The sequence below is a fragment of the Betta splendens genome, chromosome 14 (genome assembly GCF_900634795.4).
Source record: "Betta splendens chromosome 14, fBetSpl5.4, whole genome shotgun sequence".
Taxonomy (NCBI): Eukaryota; Metazoa; Chordata; class Actinopteri; order Anabantiformes; family Osphronemidae; genus Betta; species Betta splendens.
This window is the reverse complement of record NC_040894.2, coordinates 10275055-10300453: the sequence shown is the minus strand read 5'-3', so window position 1 is coordinate 10300453 and position 25399 is coordinate 10275055. Positions and strand designations below refer to the sequence as shown.

General features: G+C 43.2%; 1 protein-coding gene across 2 annotated transcripts; it reads left to right on the top strand.

Annotated features, from left to right (window-relative positions):
• The first annotated feature begins 2588 nt into the window (after positions 1-2588).
• ar (androgen receptor) lies at positions 2589-25386 on the top strand. 2 transcript variants are annotated; one of them, XM_029173557.3, is made up of 8 exons: positions 2589-4172; positions 10416-10567; positions 10639-10782; positions 16736-17014; positions 19634-19778; positions 22066-22196; positions 22272-22423; positions 22516-25386. In XM_029173557.3, exons 1-8 carry the CDS (start codon positions 3082-3084, stop codon positions 22672-22674), a joined length of 2253 nt encoding a protein of 750 aa, XP_029029390.1. In that variant the 5' UTR covers positions 2589-3081; the 3' UTR covers positions 22675-25386. The 2 variants fall into 2 exon arrangements, with proteins under 2 accessions (XP_029029390.1, XP_029029391.1); XM_029173558.3 differs by having other exon boundaries at positions 2592-4172; positions 10666-10782.
• Positions 25387-25399: the final 13 nt, after the last annotated feature.

The window sequence follows — 25399 nt, the reverse complement described above, 5'->3', positions numbered from 1 at the left end:
ATGTTAAAGTACAAGTACCTCAAATCAGTAGTAAAATTCAGCACTTAAATGTAAATGTATTAAATTAAACGTAAATGTATTATGTTTTTCAAAGTTTCGACTTTTCAAAAATGCAGTAAAAAAATCACTTTGTAAACAGACATGTATGAGAGCTTTTCAGTTTCAACGAGGAACATTTGTAAAGTATTTTGAAATACCAGACTCCGATGCCTGTGGCACAATCAAAAACGCAGAGACAGAGGCGAAACCAGACCGAAAGAGCGATGCGGCCATAATCAGCCAAAACAAGCAGGTTTATTTGTAGGTGAGGTTGTAATGAGTGAGGAGCGTAAAAAAGCAGCAACCACCTCAGGCTCGTACACTGCAAACAGAAACAAGCTGTGGTTCATCACTTTGTGCCAAAGCATGTGAAAGACGTGTCAATCAGTTCACAAAGACGGTTGTGTTGAATGGGTGTGGCCTTCCAGGCCTCAGGCGTCTGCGTATGAGAAGATATCGTCCTAATATGATAGCGACTACAGTATTTATGACTTGACCACCTATAAACTGTCACTTCACATCTACACACCCAGAAAAGCAGATAGGCTGAAAGTCAGGGGGAGCGTTTTATGCAGTCGCACAGTCCATGTTTCAACTTGTCGGGTTCTTCGCATCGTAGTTTGAAGACATCATGCAGACAGGAATCCGTAGCAGAGGAGCAGAGAACATCCGTGCTTTAGGCGTCAAGGACTGGAAGATGTGTGAAGCCACGTGTTTACAGTTTATAGGCCCCAATACAGTCAAGCATTTTCCTTAAGGTTATTGGACGTTAGGCCCAGTTCTGCGTGGCTTCGTAGACGCTTCCCGACCTGCCTGCACTCTGGATCCGTGTCCTATTGAAACGTATTGGCACGCCATGAAAAAGACAACGAGACAACAGCATCCACAAAATATTGAGCGGCTGAAGTCGTGCCCAGTCTGCATGAATGGGCAAGTATCCTAATCGCCAAAGTCTAGCAATTAGTATCCTGAGTTCCTAAATGACTGAACAGTGTAATTAAAGGAGACGGTGATGTAACACAGTGGTAAACACACGTCAACGTCATCAGGCTCCAAAAGTACGATCCACACGATCCACTTTCATCAGTTAAAGGTTTGGGTGAAGGATAAAATCACAACTATTAGATTCACTTTAGAGGTTGGAGATAGGGTTTTTTTTTCTATGTCATTTCAGTTATACCATTTAATGTGCTGAGGTTAAACTGGGAAAAATGTGAAGACTACAAATGGAGGCATTCCAAATATATTTCTATTCAAATCCAACCCGAACTCTTCAAATTAATGGCAGAGCGTCATGGAGGAAGAACTGAACACCTCACTGCGTCCAAATCTAAATAAGATCCTGTTTAAGAATAAAACAATGACCTGTGTTGTTTTTAAGCGACAATTACACACACACACACACACACACACACACACACACACACACACACACACACACACACACACACACACACACACACACACACACACACACACATATATTAAATTACCACTGGTTGATGATCAGGATCAGACCCTCGGGCCCCAATGACAATGAGACCCACTAACCCACTAGAATAATAATATAATAGAGAGAATATATTCTCTCTATAATAAATAGAGAGAATAGTCATTTTCTTCAAAAACTACTGGCATCAAATCAAAGAGTGTTACATGAAAGCTGATCTGTCATCATCACCTGAGCCCTGACTCAGGTGATGGCACGTGTGGGATAACCACTGGTTACCACCTAGAATCACTGCACCTGTTCAAAGACAAACATGAGCAGGCCCATCTAGTAATTCTAGTTTTTATTATTACTACTCTCAGTACTGAGATTTATTTAAGGAGTGTTTGATTTAGAAGTGGTCAACTGGAAAACTGTGACAAAAACACTATTGAAGGTGGATTTTGAGAAGCGTCCTCATTAAGGACACGCAACTCACTACAAATGACTTTGAGTGGATGGGAAGTTTAAAAGTAGCCCGGAGAAACCAGTGGTTAAAGGGGAAGACAAACGAGCTTCCACTCCAGCGTCTTATAAAATAAAAACAGATTTGTGTATTGAATGGTTTATGGCAAATACAGCATTTTGATGATAGATAATAGATGGGTTTGTCAAACATTTCTGGGAGTTAGTTGAAATGTTACCGAATGCACCAGTGTGACTGATTGAAATTTAACCTCAGCTTGCTCTGATAAATCCCACCAAATAAAATAATCATATGTCCCTTTCAACCAGTAATTTAGTCCAGTGAGTTGAAATGACAGACTGTAGAGTAGAATGCTCGTGGGAAGCTCACATTTAATCTTTGGAAAGGATTTATAACTGCAGACTCATAGAGGCATTATTGGAAATTAAATTGGCAGCGTGCAGTCTAGGTAAGGAGTCTGCGTTTGGGTCCGTGGTTCTGACGACAGGCCCATACAAAATATGTATGCACAGTAGATAGCGAGTACAGGCTGGAACACGAGGACACTACATGACTCATAAAAGCGACGGCGCGATGCTATCAAGCGATGAAACACAATGGGGACACCTGTGAAAACCCGCTGCTAAATTAACTTGCGGTCATTTTTCAATTCATCGCGAAAAACATCAAAAATAAATAAATAAATAACGTGAGACAAATCGCCAACCACGACACAGACGAGCACTGGGTGAAATAAGAAAAAGAGGCTCGCGCCCCGGGGACGTTACGTCAACACAGCGTGTCCATAAAATGCGGTAGGTGCACGTGCGTGACATCTCTGTTCTACGCTGGAAACTTGAACTCGCCCGTGGTAAATACTTCACGCCCCGTTTCTGTGTCAGTGGGGGAAAGGACGATGCTGACGGCGCGGCTACCTACGGCGAGCTCTGTCCCGAACCCACTTCTAATCAAACCGAACTTGAACGCCTCCGACACTGCGAAGACCTCCGCTTAGGAGGAGTTAGTCCTGCGGCTCCCCCGGGACCTTCACCGACGCGTTTTTTCGCAGCGCGAGCGCCAACCGGGACCTGTGGAGACTCCGTCGCGCAAAGTTGGGTTCTCCGGCCAAGTAAACACTTTCTGGGAAATGAGCCAAAGAAGCCGACAGTTACCTTGTAGCACTGTTTGGCCAGGGGGGGACGACGCGACGGCAGACGGCGTCGCGAGCGCTCCCGGCATGACGCTAAAAAGTGAGGAGAGTCAGCTCTGCTTCAGCAAAAACTGCGGACGCGTCGTTCCGCAACCCTGCGCTATGGAAAAGCGCCGCTGTCAGGCGGCCGCTGGTCCTCACGAGGAGTTGTTGAACGCCGGCTGCCGTGTGGGCGAGAGCCCCTCTTTTTCTACCTGCGCCACAATCTCAGAAACAGCCAGGGAGCTGTGCAAAGCCGTGTCCGTGTCGCTGGGTCTGACGACGGAGTCCGGCGACTCGGGCGAAATGGACGCCGCGCTGCCGGCGTGCGCCGCCGGCGACCACGCGCGAGGGGACTATTTGTTCGCCGTGCCGCCGGGCTGTCCCGGATCCCAGGCGGCCGTCGGCGACTACAGGTGCCCCGACGCGGACGAGCGGTCCCTGCACGGGCGGCGGCAGTTGGTGGAAGTGTTTAAAAGTTCCGACCACCCCGCGCCTCGGCTGCACCTCGCCCCGACTCGGACGTCGGGGGACCCGCCGAACTTCGCGCTGTGCGAGGCTGACGACGTGCACTCGGACGAGGCGCACCGTCTGGACCCGACGCGCGGAGCCGCCTGCACCTACGTCCCGTCCGCGCCGGACAACTTGGCGCACTTCGGCCAGACGCCCGCGGAGCGGCCGTGCCGCCTCTACAGAGCCCCCGACGAGGCGAGGGACTTCGGCGAAGTCCTGGAGAGCAAGTTCGGCCGCTACGAGGAGCCCCAGTGCGGCGTCCGGTTGAAGCGCGAGGACGGCGACGCCGACGCGGCGATGTGGGGCGGCACGTACACCTTTAACGAGAAGTACAACACGCAGTTCTGGGGCTCGAGGCAGTGCGCGAGCGCCGGCGGCGCGGGGACCAGCGCCGCGTTCATATGTAGCCCGTACGAGAGGAGCGCGAGGCGTCCGGAGCAGTGGTACCCGGGCGGGATGCTGAGGCCGCCCTACGGCTCCTCATACATGAAGGCTGAGGTCGGCGAGTGGGTGGACGTCACCTTTAATGACAGCAGGTACGCCTGATTAGCAGCGGTAGTTATAAATGCAGCAGCCCCGTTATTGGTGCGTAATGCAAAATGACTAATGTTTATGGGGAACCTTTAATGTACAGTCACGCGTGTGTGGCGTTTATCCCCAGGAGTCACCTTCAGGTGTAAGTAAACTTTTGGCCAAGTTTAGACGAAGCCCAGCACTTCACGCTCCCTGTCATGGTTCATATCTGGACTAGATTTAGACATCTGGCATCTTGTTTGTATCTCACAGTTTTTAGGCGTGCGTGTTTTATGGGGTCCAGTCTCTTAACAGCTCTCCTACATTTACTTAATATTTAGACACAACCATTAAACTGAACAGCTTAACTACACACACACACACACACACACACACACACACACACACACACACACACACACACACACACACACACACGCAGACGCACGCACACGCACGTCCTACTGCAGTGACTAAATTATCCAGCTGGGCTAAATGCATTAGGAAAATGTAGCTCATCACCGAGGTTGTAGTGCATTTTTTAAAAAGCATCCATGACATTTTAAATGCATGAACAACCTGGAGTTGATTTACTGTTTTTGCTATTTACAATGTTGCCTGAAGAGTCTGAAAGTGAAGTTGTAGAGTAGAGTTGAAACAGTCGCTGTTAAGAGACGTTTTTCCCACACGTTTAATTTGGAGAAAATCTATTTTCAGTTGATTGTATTTCAATCACGTGACACATTTACACATAAAGTTATTAGATTTACGCTAATGTAATTTTTACTCTTAAACCTTAAAATCTTATTGAACCAGTGAGACTTATTATCTCCTTGATTGCCCAAATGCATTTTCTTTTATTCTGTGATGGATTTATTTGATACAGCGCTGAAATAAAAACAGCCTTTGTCTTTATTGCAAAAGTGCCGTAAATTTGTAGGTTTCCAATCTTACAAATTTACTGAAAGACATAAAGATGGATTACCCAAAAATAAACATAGTCACAAAAAGTCCAAACATAATAACCACCACTTTTATTCATGACTGTATGAAAGTGACTTAACAAATAAAAGTAAAAGATCTTTTTCATTATTTTCTATGAATAACTGACTTAATGCTCAACATTATTTAAATGAAACATTAAAAAGTAAAAACCTCGAAATCAACCAATAAATAATCACACTGTTGAACTCTAAAACAAACTGAAGATTATCCTTTTATTGATTTATTGCAGCATGTTAGATTAGATTGACTTAGTTCTAAGTGTACCTAATAAATGGCAACTGTTTTTATTAGTCAGGTCCAGGATATCATCTGTCCTAATAAAGCCTGAATAAGATCAGCTGGATCAAAGTATAACCAGGCGATGAGCCTTGTAGACACACCAGTACTGGCATAAAAAGTAGTGTGGAAACTTCAGATGTTTAGATTCTTTTTCCATCATGCAGTGCAATCAGGGAGTTGTTGGATCAGACCCAGTTTCATTGTTCGCCATGTGCCAAACATACAGAGGGGATTGAATAGAGGAATGATGGCAAAGTCTTGCTTGGCACCACCTGGCTGCCAAGTACCCCGAAAAACTGTGCACATTAGTATTATGTTTTTTTTTCTTGCATTATGTATGAAGCTTATCAATAATATTTGTTTTTGACCTTTCTTTAAATATATGTGCGCAGTAAATTACGAGAACAAACAGGACATTTAGAAATTGGAAATATGCGTTCATATTTATATACAACACACCTCAACCACCCAGTAGGAAGTTGGATGTGATGTGGTGTCAATGATATGCATGCAAGTTCAATATACGTGCAATATACTAGAGATGATGATTATTTTATGTATGCAGGAAAGTAGCTTATTCTCTGCACAAAGTCCACGAAATGAACTGGATCAGTCAGAACAAATGATATAAAAATATATATTTGCAAAATTGCAAATAGCGAAACATCTGGATGTAATTGTGTTTTTTTGCTAGACAATATTTTTCCAAAGATGTGTCTTTAGTTTCAACTTTTCCACTCCGACAGACTATGGAAGTCCAGGTTGAGAGTAACTTTAAAGCGCGCTGAGGTCTGGAGATGTAGATTAAACCTAGGGTGAACGAAGTGAAGGTCAGCGAGAGCGTTTTTTTCTACGCCGTGATTGATACTTACAGTTTTTCTGATGGATGCTTAAATACTGCACCTTTTGTATGGAGTAAACATCCCCCCCTGCACCAACTTCCCTTTCCCTTTCACACACACTGTGTGTGTGTGTGTGTGTGTGTGTGTGTGTGTGTGTGTGTGTGTGTGTGTGTGTGTGTGCGTGTGTGCGCGTGTTTTTAAACTTCACATTTCATACAGAATGTTACATTGCAAACGTAAACATTCTCTAAGGGCCGGGGTCCCAGACATGATTTCAAATAGGTCTTGCTTCAATCTGACTTTCCAGACTTGGTTTGGAATCAGTCCTGGCTGTAGTTTAGTTCTTCAATTAAGGGAGAAAATAGCCAACAAGAGATTTTCCAGGATGAAACAAAAGTATCGAGCTCCAGAAATCTGAACTTTAAACAAGTGAAATGTGATTAAAAATGTAAAAAAACAAGTTCAGTCTTTGAGGGAAAAACACTGGTTTGGTAGGAGGCTCACAGTGTAGCTGCACTGCTGGCATTTTAAAAGCGCTGGGACTAGAATTAGCTCATAGTGACTTAAGGCAGAGTTAGCGCCGTAGCGCCACCGCGCACGGCAGCTCTGTTAGCAAACACCAGACGTATCCCAAAATGTGCAAAACATTAAAGCTACGTCCCAGAAAGCTCCAGAAAGCTTGAGTTTCCGCGTCACAGCCCGACGCCGCCTCCCACCGACGTGTGCAGCACACGGCCTTCAGGCAAGAAGCTAAGGTTCAATCGTGACTTCGTGCTCGATAAATATCCAACTAGGACAGTACACAGTACATTTATTGAACATTTGTATCAGTAGAACCGCACATGGAAAAGAATAAGACGTCCTCAGTATTAGGATTTAATTTAATTTTTAAGCCATTTCCTAGTAACAGCTGTAGGTGTTCAACTTATTCTTTGATTTATTATCTTATTAATGTGTCAGATGTGCACACACAGTACATAAAAAACAAAATTAGTAAATGACTTTTTAAACATTACTTGATAAGCGTGTTCTACTTCATGAAGTTGTTCCTAACGTGCGTGTCCGTGTGTCTCGAACGTGACATCTGCCTCGGGCCGAATTAACGGCGTGTGAGCTAACATCAACATGCCCTTTCGCCGACGCTGCGTGATTTCTCTGGACTGGTGAATGATTGAGTGTCCTGTCTGATGCCAGTGTCTCTTTTATTAGAGCTCAGTACACTAAGATCCTGCAAACGCGTGTGTGTGTGTGTGTGTGTGTGTGTGTGTGTGTGTGTGTGTGTGTGTGTGTGTGTGTGTGTGTGTGTGTACGCTAAACCAGATACATGGACCAGGAAGTGGATCTCAGCTGGGTGTTCATGATCTGCACACCTCTGTCACCTTAGTATTTGCTTGATTTATAATACATAATAAAAAAATAAAGCGCGGTAGTAAATGAGTAGCTACAACGTATGTTCACTACAGAGGTGCCATATACAACAAACACATGTTTTTTGATTTGAGCTTTAACAAATGACTTTTTCATTGTTTACTTTTATTTTTACCAACCCAGTAGCAGCTACTGTGACTCACACAGCACATGTCCTGTAGACATGGAGGTCGAAGAGTGACTATCCAAAGCTAAATCTATAAAAATACTCACTATAATTGCACTAAGTGAGATTTAGTGCCCGGCAGTCGAGTTCATTCATCGAGTAACATTGGTGCTTACATTATATTGTCTCGTGTTCAGCCGACCTGTGTCCTCTCTGACCGAGGACGCGCTGCATCGGCGCCTCATAAACGAGTGAAAACAGATGTTTGTTCCATTATTTATCTCTCGAATACTACGCTGTAAACAGTTTCCAGGCTCACGTGTTTTTGCCTCGACTTGTGCGGATGCACGTTGGTTTTGGAAGCCAAGGAGGCCAATCAGTCACAAGTGAGCCTCGAGTGAGGAAAGCAGGTTTTTCCTGTGCTTGATATGTGTTTGTCGGAGCAGGTAAAATATTATTAGTGCGGCAAAGCATGTTAAAATTAGAGCAGGTATAATCCTAATCCGCTTTAATCAGAAAACACTTCACGCAAAATAGATTCAATTTGATTTTGCTGACCTTCATAGAATACAGATGATTGTTCTGTTTATATAAACTACCAAATTGTAGGGATGTCTGATCGAGTTTGTCAGAAAAAGCTACAAGTACATAAAGCAAAGCAAATTATGAAATAAGCACATTTCTAGAAACACTGGCCTCTAAAGAGTTGCTGTAAGTAAGTGCGCATATTTGACAAAAGAACTTCATCATTTTCAGAACTGTTCTCTATTTTTATATTTTGATGCCTTCACTCAAACAAAAGTCTGTATGAGGCAAAATAAGCGTTTTTAACAGATATTTGCTGAACACTGGTGCGGGTTTGGAAATTACCAGCTTAATTAGTGACGGGTGGAGAAAGGAGAATCCACCGAAGGCTCAGACTGCCCACGCAGGGATGAACTGTGACACATGACTCCGTGCCAAACTTTAAACGAGTTGCCAGTCACAGTAGATAAGATAGAGACAGACAGAAAAGTCGCCGGGTTCACCGGGCCTGTTGTCGTTCTGAATAGACCAACACCAGCTCAGACAAAGTCCACATTTCAGCTCTTTCCTGCTCATTAGCTAAAAACCAGTCCCCGGGTCTGTAGTTGCAGGAGACGCAAACGGTCCAGACGACGAGCGGAGGTTCCAGTCGGCCTTATAGAAGCGGGGCCGGGCCGGGTCGCCGCCAGCGGCACGGCTTCTTTGATGTCAGTGTGTACACTGGGGCTTTAGCGAGACATGTGCTGGCATCATGGCAACGCCTTTTTCCAGGAAGTGGGTGAATCGCAGCACGACAACGCCAGGACTCTTTCTGCACATGCTACGACAGCATGACTTCATTCACAGAGGTTTTGTTCCCGACGAACCTGCCTCAAGTCCTGATCTGAGTCCCCGTGGTGAAAGGAGGTGTCCATATATGGACGCTACTTCCTGTTGTTCCTCTGGGCTGTAGGCATTAAAGCTGAAACTGAATTTAATGTTGGCCGGTGACTCCACTGATAACCCTTTCTGGGTATTCGGGCAGGGACGGTGGACTTTGTTATGCCGCCTTCGTGCGGAGCGTTCACAGCTGTGAACGGATGTCTTTACACTTGTACATACAACTGATCCAAGGGGCATTTGTTTCATCAGAGATTACTTGTGATTGCCTCAGGTGATCTGTGCCCTCACTGTGTTGGCATGCACATCTTGACATACATATTTTTCACATCCAGTGCTGATGGATCCCAGACGACTGTCACTATTCATCAGCTGAGCTCCTGGTGTTTGAACTGCCTTGTCGTTTTAATCACAACCTTGACTGGAGTTTAGTCTAAACATGCACAATAACAGGTTTTGTTGGCTACTAGTGTTATACATCAAATACATAAATTTAAAACTATGACCTACAATAGTAGCAAAGTTTTTTTTCTTTAAATATAATTAACTCAAGTTCTGGATTTCATGTTTCCTATTACAGCAGATGACGTATCGTTTCCCTTTTGATCAGATCATAGAGGAGGTTTTTCCCTTAAGCTTTATCCTTGTCACTCTTACACTGAACCCTGAAATCTCGCATTCACGTCACTCGGACAACGTTATGTCTGAGCCTTTTCCAAACTCTCGAGTGTTCAAGGCTGAAGCCAGCCACCTCCGCCCCCTTCCTACTTGGCCGCAGCGCCGGAGCTCAAATCTTTCCCACAATATCCGAAAAACTTATCGCACTCTCGTTCTCTCTCACGCGCCGTGAGCGGCTGCAGTGTGGATCTGGGGAATAAACAGTTAAACTGTGGTTACAGTCCAGAACAGTGAATGAGAATCATGGTGGCACTGTGTTAAAGTTCAAGGTTAGGCCTCATTTGTGACATCATTACAAATATCATCTGAAAAAGACCATAACTGAATACCAATAAAATCACATCTGTTAATAAATGCATTTCCACATTTCTGTGTAAAGTAGATAATACTACAGTTTGTCTGTTAAACTCTTCACGTGCTGGAGCCACCACAACTTGCAGTACGACCAGCAGCTTGTTTTTAGTTACAGGTTAGAGTTATAGCTCATGGTTTATAAACTACACCTTTCACATGTCTGACTGCAGGTTCGACACAGGCAGGGAGCACATGTTTCCCATGGAGTTCTTCTTTCCACCGCAGAGGACGTGCCTGATTTGTTCAGATGAAGCGTCTGGCTGCCATTACGGCGCACTGACCTGCGGTAGCTGCAAGGTTTTCTTCAAGCGGGCGGCAGAAGGTGAGCTTCCTCGGCGTGGATTTCTCTTACGAGTCTAAAACGAGCACATGCAATGTTTTAATTCACCCAAGCCACGTGTGGTTCCTCTGTCCACGCAGGCAAACAGAAGTACTTGTGTGCAAGCAAAAACGACTGCACTATTGATAAACTGAGAAGAAAAAACTGCCCCTCGTGTCGGCTAAAGAAGTGTTTTGAAGCTGGAATGACGCTCGGAGGTAGGACGGATTAATTTACTAAGATCTGCTTTTGAGAAAAACAGTGATAATGCTTTTTATTTCATCAGAGCTGTTTACATTTCTTCCATTCATTCCATAATTTGTTAGTAAATTTTTTGTGTGCATATACATCTAGACGTATACATTTGTGCCGTAAGGGCTATAATAGCGAACTACTATAGGTACAAAGTACACAACAGAGAAAGTGAAGTCCTAAAAGTGAAACTATTAATGGTTTCCCAAGACCAAGTACTTTATTCTCTACACTGCACATCTTAGCTGGCTCTTCCCAATTGTAGCATCATCACAATAGGGGATGTTACTGATAATCAAGCCCCTGACTGAGCTGCCATGCAATTTAGACCTATTCCATTCACTTCTCCTTACTGTCACCCAGACCTGTTCGTCATATTAGGCTGTAAAGATTGACATGTAGTGGACTAATTTTAGTCTTGTGTTCAATTTTCACTCTCTTCCATTTTCTCATTCTGTTAACGGTGAAAATTGTACTAGAAGCACAAAGCTGACATGAGACATGTGAATTAAAGCAGCAGACATGCTGGTAATTTTGCCACCAGTCGCTGACAAACCCATGGAGGGAAAATGTGATCTAATGCTGTGATTGTCAGTAAAAAGGCACACGTTTTCTAGTTGTGGCTAAAAAGATCCTTTCACTTATCTTCTCATCATGGAGATGTAATTCACTCGTGGCATTTCACGGGAAAATTTATGACAATAATTCGTAGCTGTGAATGCCAAAAAATTATATATTTATTATCCCATAGGTCTTTTACTTACAGCAATTTAATAGGAGCCCTTTCATTACCACATCAATATGTTAGAATTTACATTAATTAACCAATTTGAAGCTTGGTATCATCGCATGATATTATTAAGATCTATTACAGTGTTTCTCTCTTACTTCGGGAGGTCCGGAGAGCAATCCAATCTCAGAGTCTTTCATCTGTCGAGTTCCTCATCTGTTCAAGATTGAAAAGCGTTGTTATTAAAAAGTACTTGGTTTCAGTTTTGTCATTTAATTTCAATGTTATGTCTGGAACGTTGATTACATCCGCAAACAGAAGCAGAGCAGCGATACTGCCACCGCCAGCCGAGGCTGTGTTCATCCGGCGCTGCTCCCGCACAGCTACGTAGGGCCTGGGTTCGAATCCGTTAAATGGCCACGTTCCTTTCTGATTTAGTTTGCATGCTGTCTGTCTTTTTCCAGGTAGTCTAACTTCCTCCGACCGTCTGTAGACATGGAGTCAGGTTATGGTTGTTTGGCCAGTCCATTTACCCCCAATCTGCCACCAAAACTATCTTTTTCTGTGGTACGGCTCGTCTAGCATTGTTGCAGTTGTAAAAGTCATCTAGTTAAAATAAATGTTCATATTTTTATCGTTGGAGTTTAGGTTCTTGTGATGAGCAGGCTTTGTCAGATAAAACATCTTTGCAGTTAACCTTAAACTTTCTTTAATAGTACTTTTTACCTTTCCATTTTAATGTCATAGTATATCATATTAAATTTAATGTTCCAACTTCTCTTGGGTCAGTCCTTGAATCCCTACAGAGTGCCCTTATCTATTCCAAGGTTGCGTTCCAGTTGGTTTTGCCCAAAGAAACAAGACGAAGACGCTTTCTGAATTTCTGAACTTCCACTTTATGTTCTTACACCCCTACCGTTTACGGCTGTAATTAAATCTAGGTGGTTTAGTTTGAGATCAGTACATCACATATTTTAAATAATTATATTTCTGCTCATAAATTTGATTCAATGTTTGTCCTTATTCAGACTTGCATAAGGTCATGATTACCACCTCTTGCTTTCTTATTAACATAAATCTGGATCCACGGGGCCTAATGGTGCTGTGGCTCTGATCTACAGTACTACACTTCATTACAGTGTAGCTTGATCCTCCTCTCCTCCTTTGATAAATTTTGTCCTTTTGCATTCCTGACCTCCCCTATGAACAGAAACAACCCATTTTGTGCCCTGTGCTTTGTCTGCACAGTAAACGCAGTAAAACTTTCAAAGTTGAGGTTTCCAAACTGGCATCCTTTGAATACTGTTGAGTTAAATACCACATCAAATACAGTGGAAATGTTTAGATTGGATTAGTATTTGTAATTTTATCCAAAAATGTGACTAGTTCTATACAAAACAACCCCCAAACAGAAATTTCTTTTGAGTGTTTAATTTTTATATAGCGCAATTATACATCTGTCTTGTGTTTTGTCTTGTGTTTTGTGTTTTTGTCTTGTTTTTTCTTAACTAGCTCCGAGTCATTATATCTATATCTATATCTATATCTATATCTATATCTATATCTATATCTATATCTATATCTATAAATATCTGTGCTGTATCTTTTATTAAATACATCACTATTTTATCTTAATTTCTACTGGGATAATTGGGTAGATACATGTAAACATTAATAATAAATAAATGAGCCATATCTAAAATCTGGTGTCAGCTAAGCACAAACTTTTGGTTTGAAATGTGGGTGCAATTTGAATTTTCATTCAAATCTGAATTCATTCTTTCTTTTATCAGTTGAGAAATGCCTCCAAATTGAAATTTTGACACAAGGAAAGCAAGTCATGCTTTTATTTTATTCCATTTTTAGTATCGCAATACTCAACATTAAAATGAGAATTTCCCTGCTATAGGATCCAAAGCTCCCCGCCGTGTGCTTTTCATCCTCTGTGGGATCCATTTCATGAAAATTAGAAATAAAGTTTGCCACGCTAAGGCGGTTTCATTTGTGTGCAGCCATTGCACACCAGCAGACCACTTTCTCCTCCCTACACCGCTGGCTCAGACTCAGCAGCTCCGTATTCTGCAGAGCTGGGTGTCTGTCCCAAGTATTTAATTTTTAGTGAGCTCTTTTCTATCATCTACACATTGTGATCATGACAATCATAATTTATTGTCAGCTTCAGTGATGAAGTCATTGTAGATGTCCCTTGTACTGTAGCAGTGGAGCTCAAAGGAGATTTTATCTTAGTGAAAGCCAAGGGCAGTTTATCGCCTCTCTTATATGTGCTCTGTAATGTAGAATCAGGAATTAGGTGGAAGGTGAAGTTGCCTTTTAAAATGTTCAGACGGGTCCAAAGTTCTGCAAGTTCAATAATGTTTAAATAGCTTTGCTTCATACACTGTTCTCTTTAGTGTTACACACGCTTTGGCTTCTAAGTTTTAAAATGCAATGGTGGCATCAAATCCAAAGAGATATGAATGTTTTTTGAGAAACTCAAATGCCTCAATTTAAATTTTTGATATGTTATTTTTTTTATTATTGGCAGTAACAGTAAATGTAGGTTTTAAAGTTTTTCAACATTAATACTGAAGACATTCAAAATAAGAAATATGATGAGTTATGTCGTCAGCTGCCAAAATAGCCACTGTTTGGCGTTGATGACAGCTTTGCAGACACTCTCTCAGTCAGACTCATGTACAGTAGGAGTCACCTGGAAATGTCTTGTTGGCTGCTTTTCCTCCCGTCTGCTGTACAGCTGAGATTTAGATCGGCTGATGGTGGAGGCAGGGTCATCTGATGCGGCACTCTGCTTCCCGTGAGCCGTGTGTTTGGCATTGGAAAATAATAGTTCCACTGAGTGCAAAGCAGATGGGATGGCACGTTGCTACAAAATGCTGTGGTAGCCATGCTGGTTAGCTGTGTCCTTCATTTTGACTAAGTCATGAACTGTGTTACCACCAAAATGTCACAACTTTACTCTGGATCAGTCTAAATTAGAACAACTGCGTGAATCTGACCAGTGTGCTTTTTTTGAAAGGAGAAACTAATCTGTTATAATTTAGCAAAAGTTCAAGAAGGCAGCTGTACATGCGTGTTCTCCTATGCCACAAGTCAATATAATCAGCAGTGTCATCCCATTTACTACACTCTTATTATTAAGGTGTAGCCATTAAATGCAACCCACTGTGGTTGCTGCTTTTATAGCCACAGGACTACTTGAAAATAATAGGATGTGACGTTGTTCTTTGTGAGAGCGTCTTAATTCTTTCCCCGTTTGTCAGACATAATGCCCCTGCCTGCCCTTCCAGAGACACAATTTACATTGCTGATCTAATGATGTAACCACATCCACAATGTGGATGCCAAAGCACGAAAAAATGCGCAAAGACACACATGACCAAAAGAAATTCCTAGAGGACGAACAAGCGCTGCTTCTTATGCAGTGGTAGACAACCAGTGAACCTAAAACGAAAGGTACAATAATGATGATGATTATAATGACAATGAGACTGGCATCAGGATAGAAGGAATTGGATCAAAAGTGTGAATTCGTGTAGCACAAATTGTCTGTAAATTTCACATGTGCACTGATCTGACAGAAAATTGGATTGTAATGGACAAATCTGCAGCTTATTCACGGGAGCTCACTTTCAGCTAGAAACTATTTCAGACACTGACCTCAGTGACTGACTGTTGGTCAGACTATGCACAGGACAGTGGACCAGCTCCTAATCCTGACAACGAGCAACATCTTTTAAGTAATTGTAAAGTAATTGTTGTTCTGGTCTTAATGGGAGCTTATCTTACTCCAACCTATCTATTGGAAGCCTCCTCTTGTTTGCATTGGCTCCAGCTCAAGCATGGGAGTCTTAAGGTTAGCTCAACCCAAGCGATCTAGACTGTACTCTGCAAAGATCAGGTGCCTGTCTGTCTAACAGCTGAAAATCCCTGGCAGGAAATTTTAATTAACAATTTTCATTTGAAATATTTGTTATTGGATTACAAATGGAAATATGAGACTTGCAAATTATCTGTTTTAAATAATCTGTAATTCTCTTTCAACCCAGCTAGACTTAAGTTGTATCTATAACTGGCAGTTCAATATTTATCAAACTGAATTGAAAAGCCAGAGAGTGGTTTTTAATAAAACACTCTTCACGCAAAAGGTGCAAGAAGCAACATTGTGACAATAAGCAGTTACTTTCTTTTGTCAGTCAAACGGATAAAAGTGGAAAAATGTCTGATTTCTTTTATCTCATAAAGCTCAAACTCAATTAAGATCTTTCTATGAATGTAAGGCTGAGCTAAAGCTTGACTGATCTCACTGCAGCTCTGTTACAGGTGGAGAGACAACAGCTGGTAATTAGGTTAAGAATATGTTTAATGGTATTTAACCTGTAGAAGATAAAACATACCGTACATTCAGATTGTTAGTGTAAATAAGTTGACTAAATCAGTGATCCATCTCCAACTTCCTCTAGTTTGCAAACACAGGTTGTCATGTGGAGCAGCTGCCTCAGAGTTTGAAGCATGAGTTCAAACAACTGCATCTTTGTCACTGTTTAAAATAGAGGAGTTACCAGATTGACTGTTGGCTGTGTTTGGTGTTTGATGATATAGGATCCTATACAGTAGTTGTGGCTGAAAACACAAACAAGATGCAACTCTGCACCATTTGCTGAGTTTCTTTATATAAATAAATAACATCTACTCAGAACTCGGCAGTGGCAAAAATGAATACTGAAGAAGTACTTACAAATAATGACCACAGGACTTCCACCAGATGAGCCTCATCTGGCACTAAAGTCCCCTTCAAAGGGAATTTAATTCGATTTCTGAGCTATTAGGGGCTCAGTATTGAATATTGTTGCATTTAATTTATATTTCTCTTTGAATTGTTACTAATAAACACTGATTCAGTATGAAAGATTTACTATATCACAGTTTACTAGGTGGGTAAGAGTTATCACTGCTGTGTAATGCGCAAGGCATGTTCACCATATACTGTATAATTGGGGCCAGCGATCACAAGAGAAACCCTGTGAAATGAAGGGCATGTTTTCATTCTGCCTATAGCTGCAGTTATGCTGGGACCTCGTAAAATGCATGGCAGAAAATCGATCTGCGTTGATTACAAGTTACAGCGTTTTAAAATGCAAACATTCTTTCCGTGTCTTCTTTGTGTTTAGCTCGTAAACTAAAAAAGATCGGACAACAGAAAACCCTTGAAGAGGATCACCATGTTCAGGACCCAGCAGAGGCCGTCCAGAACATTTCTCCTAAATCAGTCCTGAATTTCAACTCCCAGCTGGTCTTCCTCAACATCCTGCAGTCCATCGAGCCCGAGGTGGTGAACGCGGGACACGACTACGGCCAGCCGGACTCAGCTGCCACCCTGCTCACCAGCCTGAACGAACTGGGGGAAAGGCAGCTGGTCAAAGTGGTGAAATGGGCCAAAGGGCTGCCAGGTAGGGACGTCACCTGGTGGAGGTGTTAAAGCATCGTTGACCGTTTATCCACACTTACCTGAGGGTCTGGGGAAATTTAAAAGCAGCTATAAAGGCTACGACGGATATAAAATGCTCAGAGGTTCTGGTCACTTGGTAGCAGTGAAAACAAGCTGTAAACGCGAATTAGCACCTTTTTGAGTCGATACAGCGACGTAATTATACATTCAGCAGACACAGAGCAACATTACAATTTATTTGGGATCATTTTTGTTTCTAACTGATACATTTAAATGTATCAGCTGACTCCTTGGGGGAAATGCTCAGCTCTTTGGCAGTTAAACGGGCACTTTGCTCACCAGTTCGTCGCTAATACTGCTTGTTTTGCCTGGCGACAGCTTCAGAAATCATTGAAATCTGCAAAACCAAAACAAGGAGCTGCAAGACGCTATAATAATCTGCAGGCAAGTGTCAGTAAACATTGACAATAAGGTATTTTTCTCTGAGCGTGACAGGTGTGAGTGGCTTAAATTGATGAACACTTGTGGGGACTGGATCCAGCGTCACAACTATTTATTCATTTATTCATGGTCGACAGGTGTCAAAAGCACAGTACAGTTCTATGTGCAGCGACGGGGCAAAGGAAGGCACGGTGCCAGCGCTGGGCTTAAGATTGCAATCACAACCAGTTGCTCGGTGCTAGAAAGTGTTAAAGTACACAAACGCTGCGGGTGTAGGACTTGAGGACCTGATTTGTGTTATTCAGTCAGGCTGGCGCTTTATAAAGGACTTTTAAGCGCACAAAGCGGCGTTACATCAGTCTGTGACTAATAATCAAATGAAAGTAAAAACACAAACATAAAAAACACATCATTCTACTAAAAGCTGCTTCATCTTCATTTAGATCTCCCACAGCTGTAACCAGTGAGGCAACATTGGGTTCACATGAACCTTTGGGTTACGTCTAAACAAAAACAAGCGAGGTTTTTGTCTTGTGGCACCACTCGGTTCATGCAGCGTCAGCGGAGCATGAAGCTTTACTTTATTCTAATGTGGAGCAGTTGAGCTGCCTCCACAAACAGACACAACACCAGCGCCGCATTTCCATGGGTCAGGAGCAGAAGGGCTACCTTTAAGAGCTAACCTTTATGGATCAAAACGCAGTAGCGCTACACTTCTGCCAAATGCTTCTACCAAATGACTAAAATTAATCAATGGGGAATCCCGCGTGTTTGCCAGAGAGGTACTTTGGAAGGCAAACTAATTTAAAATGTTCTGGAAAGGCCCGTGTGTTTGCTTAGTCAATTTAAAATGGTTTGTTTGATACTGGAAAGATTCGGGGTGGAGCGTCGCTTTAATTCAATTCAGCTCCAAGGCCGCAGAAACCCACTGACGGTACGTACTGTAAAGATGCATAGAGAGGAGCAGCACGACGGAACAAGGCCAACCAAAGGTCACTGAAAACATGTGCATCATCAGCGAGAGAGCGTCTGACAGAGAAGCCGGGCTATTATAAAGCTTTAGAGCAGCAACCCAAATGGCACAATTTCCCCCCCGACCAGCGGGCCTCAATCACTGAAGCAGCTGTTGTGTCAGAGAGGGAGTAGAGTAGGGACAGAGACATGATGTAATGAATGTAGAGAGCAGCCGTTCACTACGCAGCCGATGATGCTGTCCTTCTTGGCATAGGCGTCAAGATTAAATGTCAGAGGCCCTAAGTGGATAGTTACACACTACAAAGACCATAATTTATGGTCATTTGTCAACATGTAATTTATTCCATCTAATCCAATCACCTCCCAGGGTCAAGGATATTTGCATCATTAACATGACAATAAGTCATGTTTGTGGAACCACGGGGTAAACTGTAGGTGATGAGGGCAGTGGCGGAGGAAAGGGCCTCAACAGCTACAGACTAAGGCTGCAGTTGGGTTCTGAAAGCCTGAAGCCCGACCTCTTCCTTAAGACGGCCTGAAAGAATGCAGTGCTTCATTATCGCCAAAGCCGCAAAGGTCTAATTGTCCAACACACCCGCCGTTACAGACTCTGAGCAAGGTAGCGTCTCACAGGCTGAAACGGGCTGAAAAGAGCCTGGGAGTGGTCAAACAGGAAGAGGCCGGCAGAGAGGGGTCAGACATGTAGGTGGAACGCTTCAGCATAAGCGATTGCTTTAAAAAGAGGAAAGAGTCCCTGTGAGAAGTGTTTGGTGAGATAGGAGCAAAGAATCGGCTTTGGCAGCTTGATGGTAACCTTTTAGTGCGTCATATAAAACCTGGAGCTTATCGTTTTAATGCCTAAACGCACATGGTGTCTATTAGTCAGGGCTGAAGGTCGAGAGTGTCTCTAATAGATTGAAATGTACAGTACTGTTCACATAATCAGCGTATAACTGAGGAATTACAGCAAAGATGTTTAAATAGCAGGAATACAAGGCATTTGAATCTGGGTTGGTAGCAGTGACACCTCCAGGGAGTCCATCCTGTCGCCATGGATCTCAGGTGGACCAGTAATATCCTGCATAAAGCTGAAGGAGTTCGTATCTCTGAGCAGCACGTGCAAAAGGAGTCCACATGAAAGTAAAATGTTTCATGCTCTGATTTTCTTGATGTTGTTAATTGATCAGCGAACCCCATTTTCTAGGTTTCAGAAATCTGCACGTGGACGACCAGATGACTGTCATTCAGCACTCGTGGATGGGCGTCATGGTGTTCGCCCTGGGATGGAGGTCCTATAAGAACGTCAACGGCAGGATGCTGTACTTCGCTCCGGATCTGGTGTTCAACGAGTAGGTACCGCGTCGCATCCTGAAACCATTCCGCCAGGTGCTTTTCAGAGCTCCGCTCCTTGTGACGCTCCCAGATGGAGTGAGCCGGCGCTTTCAGACATGATACAGCCACCAGTTCCTCCGATGTACTATCCCGCTCATGTACAAGCACAAAGAGCTTGTTACATGGACAATGTTCATCCAATTTCCTCCTTAGGTGTTCTTTTCTAACTGGGAGATTAAAGCAAGGAACATTAGTTTTCAGCACCGAAATTCTCATAGTCCTGGTGAGTGAAGCTGATTCAGATCTGGATATTACAGCCAACAACAGTGATGAGGTCTGTCTCATCACAGTGTCGGTGGGGAATATTAATGCTTATAACACCCGAAATATTATTTGGCTGCATCAGTTTTTCACTGGCATGTGGTAGATATAGCAGGTAGAGAAACTGATACACAACCAAGCGTTATGTACAGTGATTCAAATGCATTTATTCTTCATGCTGACTGTACAATAAGTCATCTTCACTTGTTAATCTTTTTGCCTTTACCGCTTTTGATTTTTTTCCAGTTGAGGCCATGCATTATGTGGAGATTGAATTTTTTGAAAGGGCTTTAATTTAGCAGGAGAATGTGAACTTCACTTTACTGAAACACAGAAATTCCTGATAAAAGACTAGATGGTGGTCACAAGGCAGGAGTGTGAAGCTGTCACGTTTAGAAATAAAGCACACCAATTAAAAAGGTTTAGCCATAGTCACATTTTTCTCTTTGGACTCGATTGATCAGGTTCTTTATCCAGAAAACTAGGGTAGGAAGTGCCTAGAGGTTAATGTAATGGCCTTGTAAGTGACATGGAGCTCACTCCTAAAAGTCTGCGTGGGGAATGAAATGAGCAGCCAGGCCTAAGCTGCTCCACTGGGCAGCTCCCAGATAGAACCGTGTAACTGTGTCACCACGAGTCAGGCTGTCACTGAAATAGACCCATTTGTGCACACGGAATAAGGGAATGTTTAAAAACTGTTGTTGAGAATCCCACGGAATATGAGAAATTAAGTAGGGTCCTAAATAGAATAAGCCAGGTCAGTGTAAAGCCAGTAGTATTCATTTAAATGAGGTCTTAATAAATGCAGAGCCATTAGTGTGTTCATTTTCAGACTTTGCAGTTTTTAGTGTCCTTGGATGTGACACTATTAAGACTTTAGAAATTATTACTATTATGAAACAGTTTTTGGCAAATGTAGACGCTGTAAAGAGTGTTTATGGTCACGTCAACAGGTTGGCTAGCTTTTGATTCGTGCCGTCATCAATAAACCTAATATCTTTAATAATTTTAATATCTAGACTTCACTTTATCAGCTTGTCCGCAGCAATATCTTCATAACACCCACATCATAATATATATGTATAATATAACAATTCACCGATAGAGTTCAAAGCTGTGGCAAGATAATTTTAATTAGTGGGATTTAAGTATAAAACAATCAATCAATACTTCAATCAATTCAGTCCTTCACTTAATCTCAGTGTCACTAATATCTGATTCTAATTTTGGGGCCTTTTAGAATTTCACTCCCCATCATTCAAAAATCTGGGCAAACTTGCAAAACTTTTTTCTTTTTTTGACAAATTACTGGTCAAACCCAAAACAGATGGCTCAAACCCCTGAAACACTGAATCCTGGCACCAGAGTATAAATCAAAATTTGACTGTTATCTCCGAGTCCATGTTGAAATAATCCAGAGATCACATCATAATTGTTTATTCCGAAACTCCTGGATGATTGCATTATGGAATCGCTTGCATGTATGAAACCTTCATGCGAGCTTGACTCGCTGCCTCCATTACCACAGACTCAGAATAATGAGTTGAATTTCATTGTTTCATACTTCCGTTGTGAAAATGTGGGGATTTCTGGAATAAACCAAAGTCGTATGAAGCCAAAAAACACAAAAAACGTTACAAATCATAGTTTCCTAATTCGTTTAGGAAGAGGTGGTGGAAAACTTCTATCTGTGTTGAAGTACAGTAACTGCTCTGAAATTTCCAATCACCTCCTCAGATGAACTTCAAACCAAATGCAGACATTCTGAATTCGCAATGAGTTAGTTTAACATAGCTGATGTCAAAGATCACACTGAAAAGTCTGTTACAACATTAGAAATGGAACCAAGCAGGAATATTCCTTCCTCCTCTGTCATCATTCATTAGAGAACAAATGTCAGACGTAGAAGGAGCTTTAACCTCGTACGATTCGCACGGCCTCGTTCGCTCACGTCTCCCGTCGCGACCTTTTCCCCTCCCGCAGACACCGGATGCACATCTCCACCATGTACGAGCACTGCATACGCATGCGGCACCTCTCGCAGGAGTTCGTGCTGCTGCAGATCACCCAGGAGGAGTTCCTCTGCATGAAGGCCCTGCTCCTCTTCAGCATCAGTGAGTAACGGGGTCCGAACCCGCGATGGAGGCGGTGCCAAAGCGGCGCGCTAACCGCTAACCTGTTCCCAACAGTTCCAGTGGAGGGTCTGAAGAGTCAGAAGTACTTTGACGAGCTGCGTCTCACCTACATCAACGAACTGGATCGACTCATTAACTACCGCATGACCGCCGATTGTTCTCAGCGCTTCTACCAGCTCACCCGGCTCCTGGACTCGCTCCAAATGGTGAGGAGTGAAAAGCGTCGGCACACTTTTAGGCCGAGGTCACCCTGTGTTGTGCTCAAATGTCATGCCCTTACTTTTTACTTGCGTTTCAGACGGTGAAGAAGCTCCATCAGTTTACGTTCGACCTGTTCGTCCAGGCTCAGTCACTCCCCACGAAGGTCAGTTTCCCGGAGATGATTGGAGAGATAATCTCGGTTCACGTACCAAAGATCTTGGCGGGTTTAGCTAAACCCATCTTGTTTCACGAGTAGAACCTTTTTTTTTTTTTATCAGTGACTTGTGTTGTTTTTTTGCATAAAGTTTAACAAAGACTTTATACTGTTTTCCTCCATGTTCAGCTTAATTTCTTGTAATGATTATTTTATTGTTCAAGGTTGTTTTTCCTACTAGAACAAAGCTCCTACATGTGGAGCTACAAGGCGTCACCTGCAGACGCCTCTGCTGTTTCTGAACAGAGTCTGTGGTTTCAGCAGGAGTGGAAATGCTACGGCAACATAGAAGTAGCAGGGTTCAAATCATCATGTTTCCTATTTGACTTTCATTATACACTTTATTAGATGCACGAGAGAGAAGCCAGAGATTTGATGACTAGTAGTGTATCACTACAAAAAAAAAAAAAAAAACACTGCTGCCTTCAGGTGCATCTGTATCTGTCTAAGAAATGAGGAGGATGAAATAAGCTTTAGGTTTTTTTTTACGTAACAATAATGTAATTTTAACACATTTAAAACCTGTAAAATGTGAAAACAAAATAGTGAACTTTGTAACAGAGGACGCGTTGGATCCAATTAGGCGATTTGTGTTCACATAAAGTTCTCAGCAGTCAAAGTTGGCTCCCAGTCGCATTCGCCGCGACTCGGGGTCGTCACAAAGTGTCTCAGACAGCAGCTGAAGGCAGTTGTAGTTTATTTGTTTTGCCACTATTTGAACGACACCATATATTCCAGACAGTATTTAACCAGCGTTCAGTAAAAAGTTGACTTTACTGAAGCATAAAAACGCCGCTTTACAGCCGACGCCGTGACGAGTCATGGGAGGTCGTGGAGCAGATGTCACTTAACTCTCACCCGTGTATTTTACTCATATTGGAACCGGTGACTCTTGATTTTTGTCTACTTCACACAACCTGATACATAATCAGTAGTATTACTTTACCACTAAGGTACAGCTAATTAAATGTAAAAGTTCAGCTAACTGTTATTATTTCAGCCATATTAAGAAGCTACACTTAACTCTGAAACACAAAATGTCGCTTTAAAGTGCTTTAGCATTCACACGCGTCGTCTTCACACTGTACATTGTCTTTTTACTGAGCGGCCGCGCGACAACGCAGACAGACGTGCGCCCGCGTCACGTTCTCTGTTGCCGTGCCGTCTGTCTACTGGATGTTGCTCGTTTTAAGGCGTCCACGCATCGAGATGTGACGGCGTGGAAGCGCATTTGGACACTTTTCCCCGCAGCACCGCTCCAAAATGAGTCCGAGCGTCAAGACGGCTTCGCGTGCGTTTTAATGCAGCGCTACTGTACAAAAAACGCAAGCTCAGACTGAAGTAACACAAGCAGTGAGACCCACACCTACGCAACCGAGCTCTGACCACTAGCGGAGCAGGAACAATGGCGCCGGGGTCCGGAGCCGCTGAAGGGGACCGTTCCACCAGGGCAACAAATAACCCGGCGGCCAAGTCGAAACTGGAAGGCTTTAAGATGCAGAATGTGAAAGTCCTTGACCGACGCTGCCAAACCTCAGAAATAGCTGTGGAATGCCTTGAAGATAACTGGTCACAGAGCAACGCTGCCCCAGCGCATTAACACGAATTAACTCGCTCAAAACAATGACCTGTTTTTCCAATAGACCACAACGGCTGCAACACGAGGCCATTTGATACTGACCTGCTATAAAGGCGCGAACTGGGCGCCACCGGCCGCCGCGGCGGATCCCGGCACGTGGCCAGCGCTTCCGTGGGGTTTCCCGCCACGCTCCGTAACTGTACATTCACTGTGTGGCTTTCGTTGGCGGGCTCGTAGATGCATGCGCACGTCGGTACGACTCTGTGTGCAACTTTCAGCTTCACGGCGACGCACGCGCACGCTCACCTCCCCCCGCCGTTCAGCGCGCGCGCGGATCGAGCTGGAGGCGCGAGACCGCAGCCGTCACGCCCCCATTAACGTCTCATGTCACGATGCGTCTTCACACATTCTTCTCTGTGCGATAAAGGAACAGGGAAGGGATGAAACGCCCATGAAAGTGACCGCGGTGCAGCAACTAGACGCAGCCTGACACTTGCTCGCGTGCTTACATTGAAGAAGCAGCTCGAAGCCTAATTAGAACACGACCAATATATTTTTTATGTTTCCAAAACAGTAACATCATTCAGAGCATCGGTATTTTTAGAGAGCACATGATGCGTAACTTCTGATCAAAATCAAAAATTCCGAAACAGGATATGCCTCAAGCCTGCTTTCCTTTCCTGAATGCACTATATTGTCAGACTGGTGTTAGCAGTCAACATTTTGTTACTCTTTATTCTCGAGTGTTTTTTATGCTGTTTGAGCTTTATGACACGTCACAGGGACAATCTGAAGGCATTACCAGAGCCAGTGGATTCTGTCGATCTCAATGAGCCTCGTCGATGCCCCTGGAGTTTTTAATACTAACGATTTAGTCTCAGTAAGTTGGTGTTCGTTGGATGTCAGTGGACGGTGGCTTCTACCATGTACGTGCCCAGTGTACTGCATATTAACCTGGTTCTTTGTACATGCTACAGTAAACTGTATATATTGATCAGCTGATTGATGGCTCGATGTCTGTTTTGGTGTCCAAACGCTCGACTTCTAAAGTCATCTCTTGTATGATTTATACGTTTCGTGTGACCTGTTGTGTATTTTTCAATATATGTGTTTTTTCCAAGTTGTAAAGCTGCATCATCTTTTAAAAACAATTAAAATCATTCTGACCCTGAAAACTGGAGGAGTCTG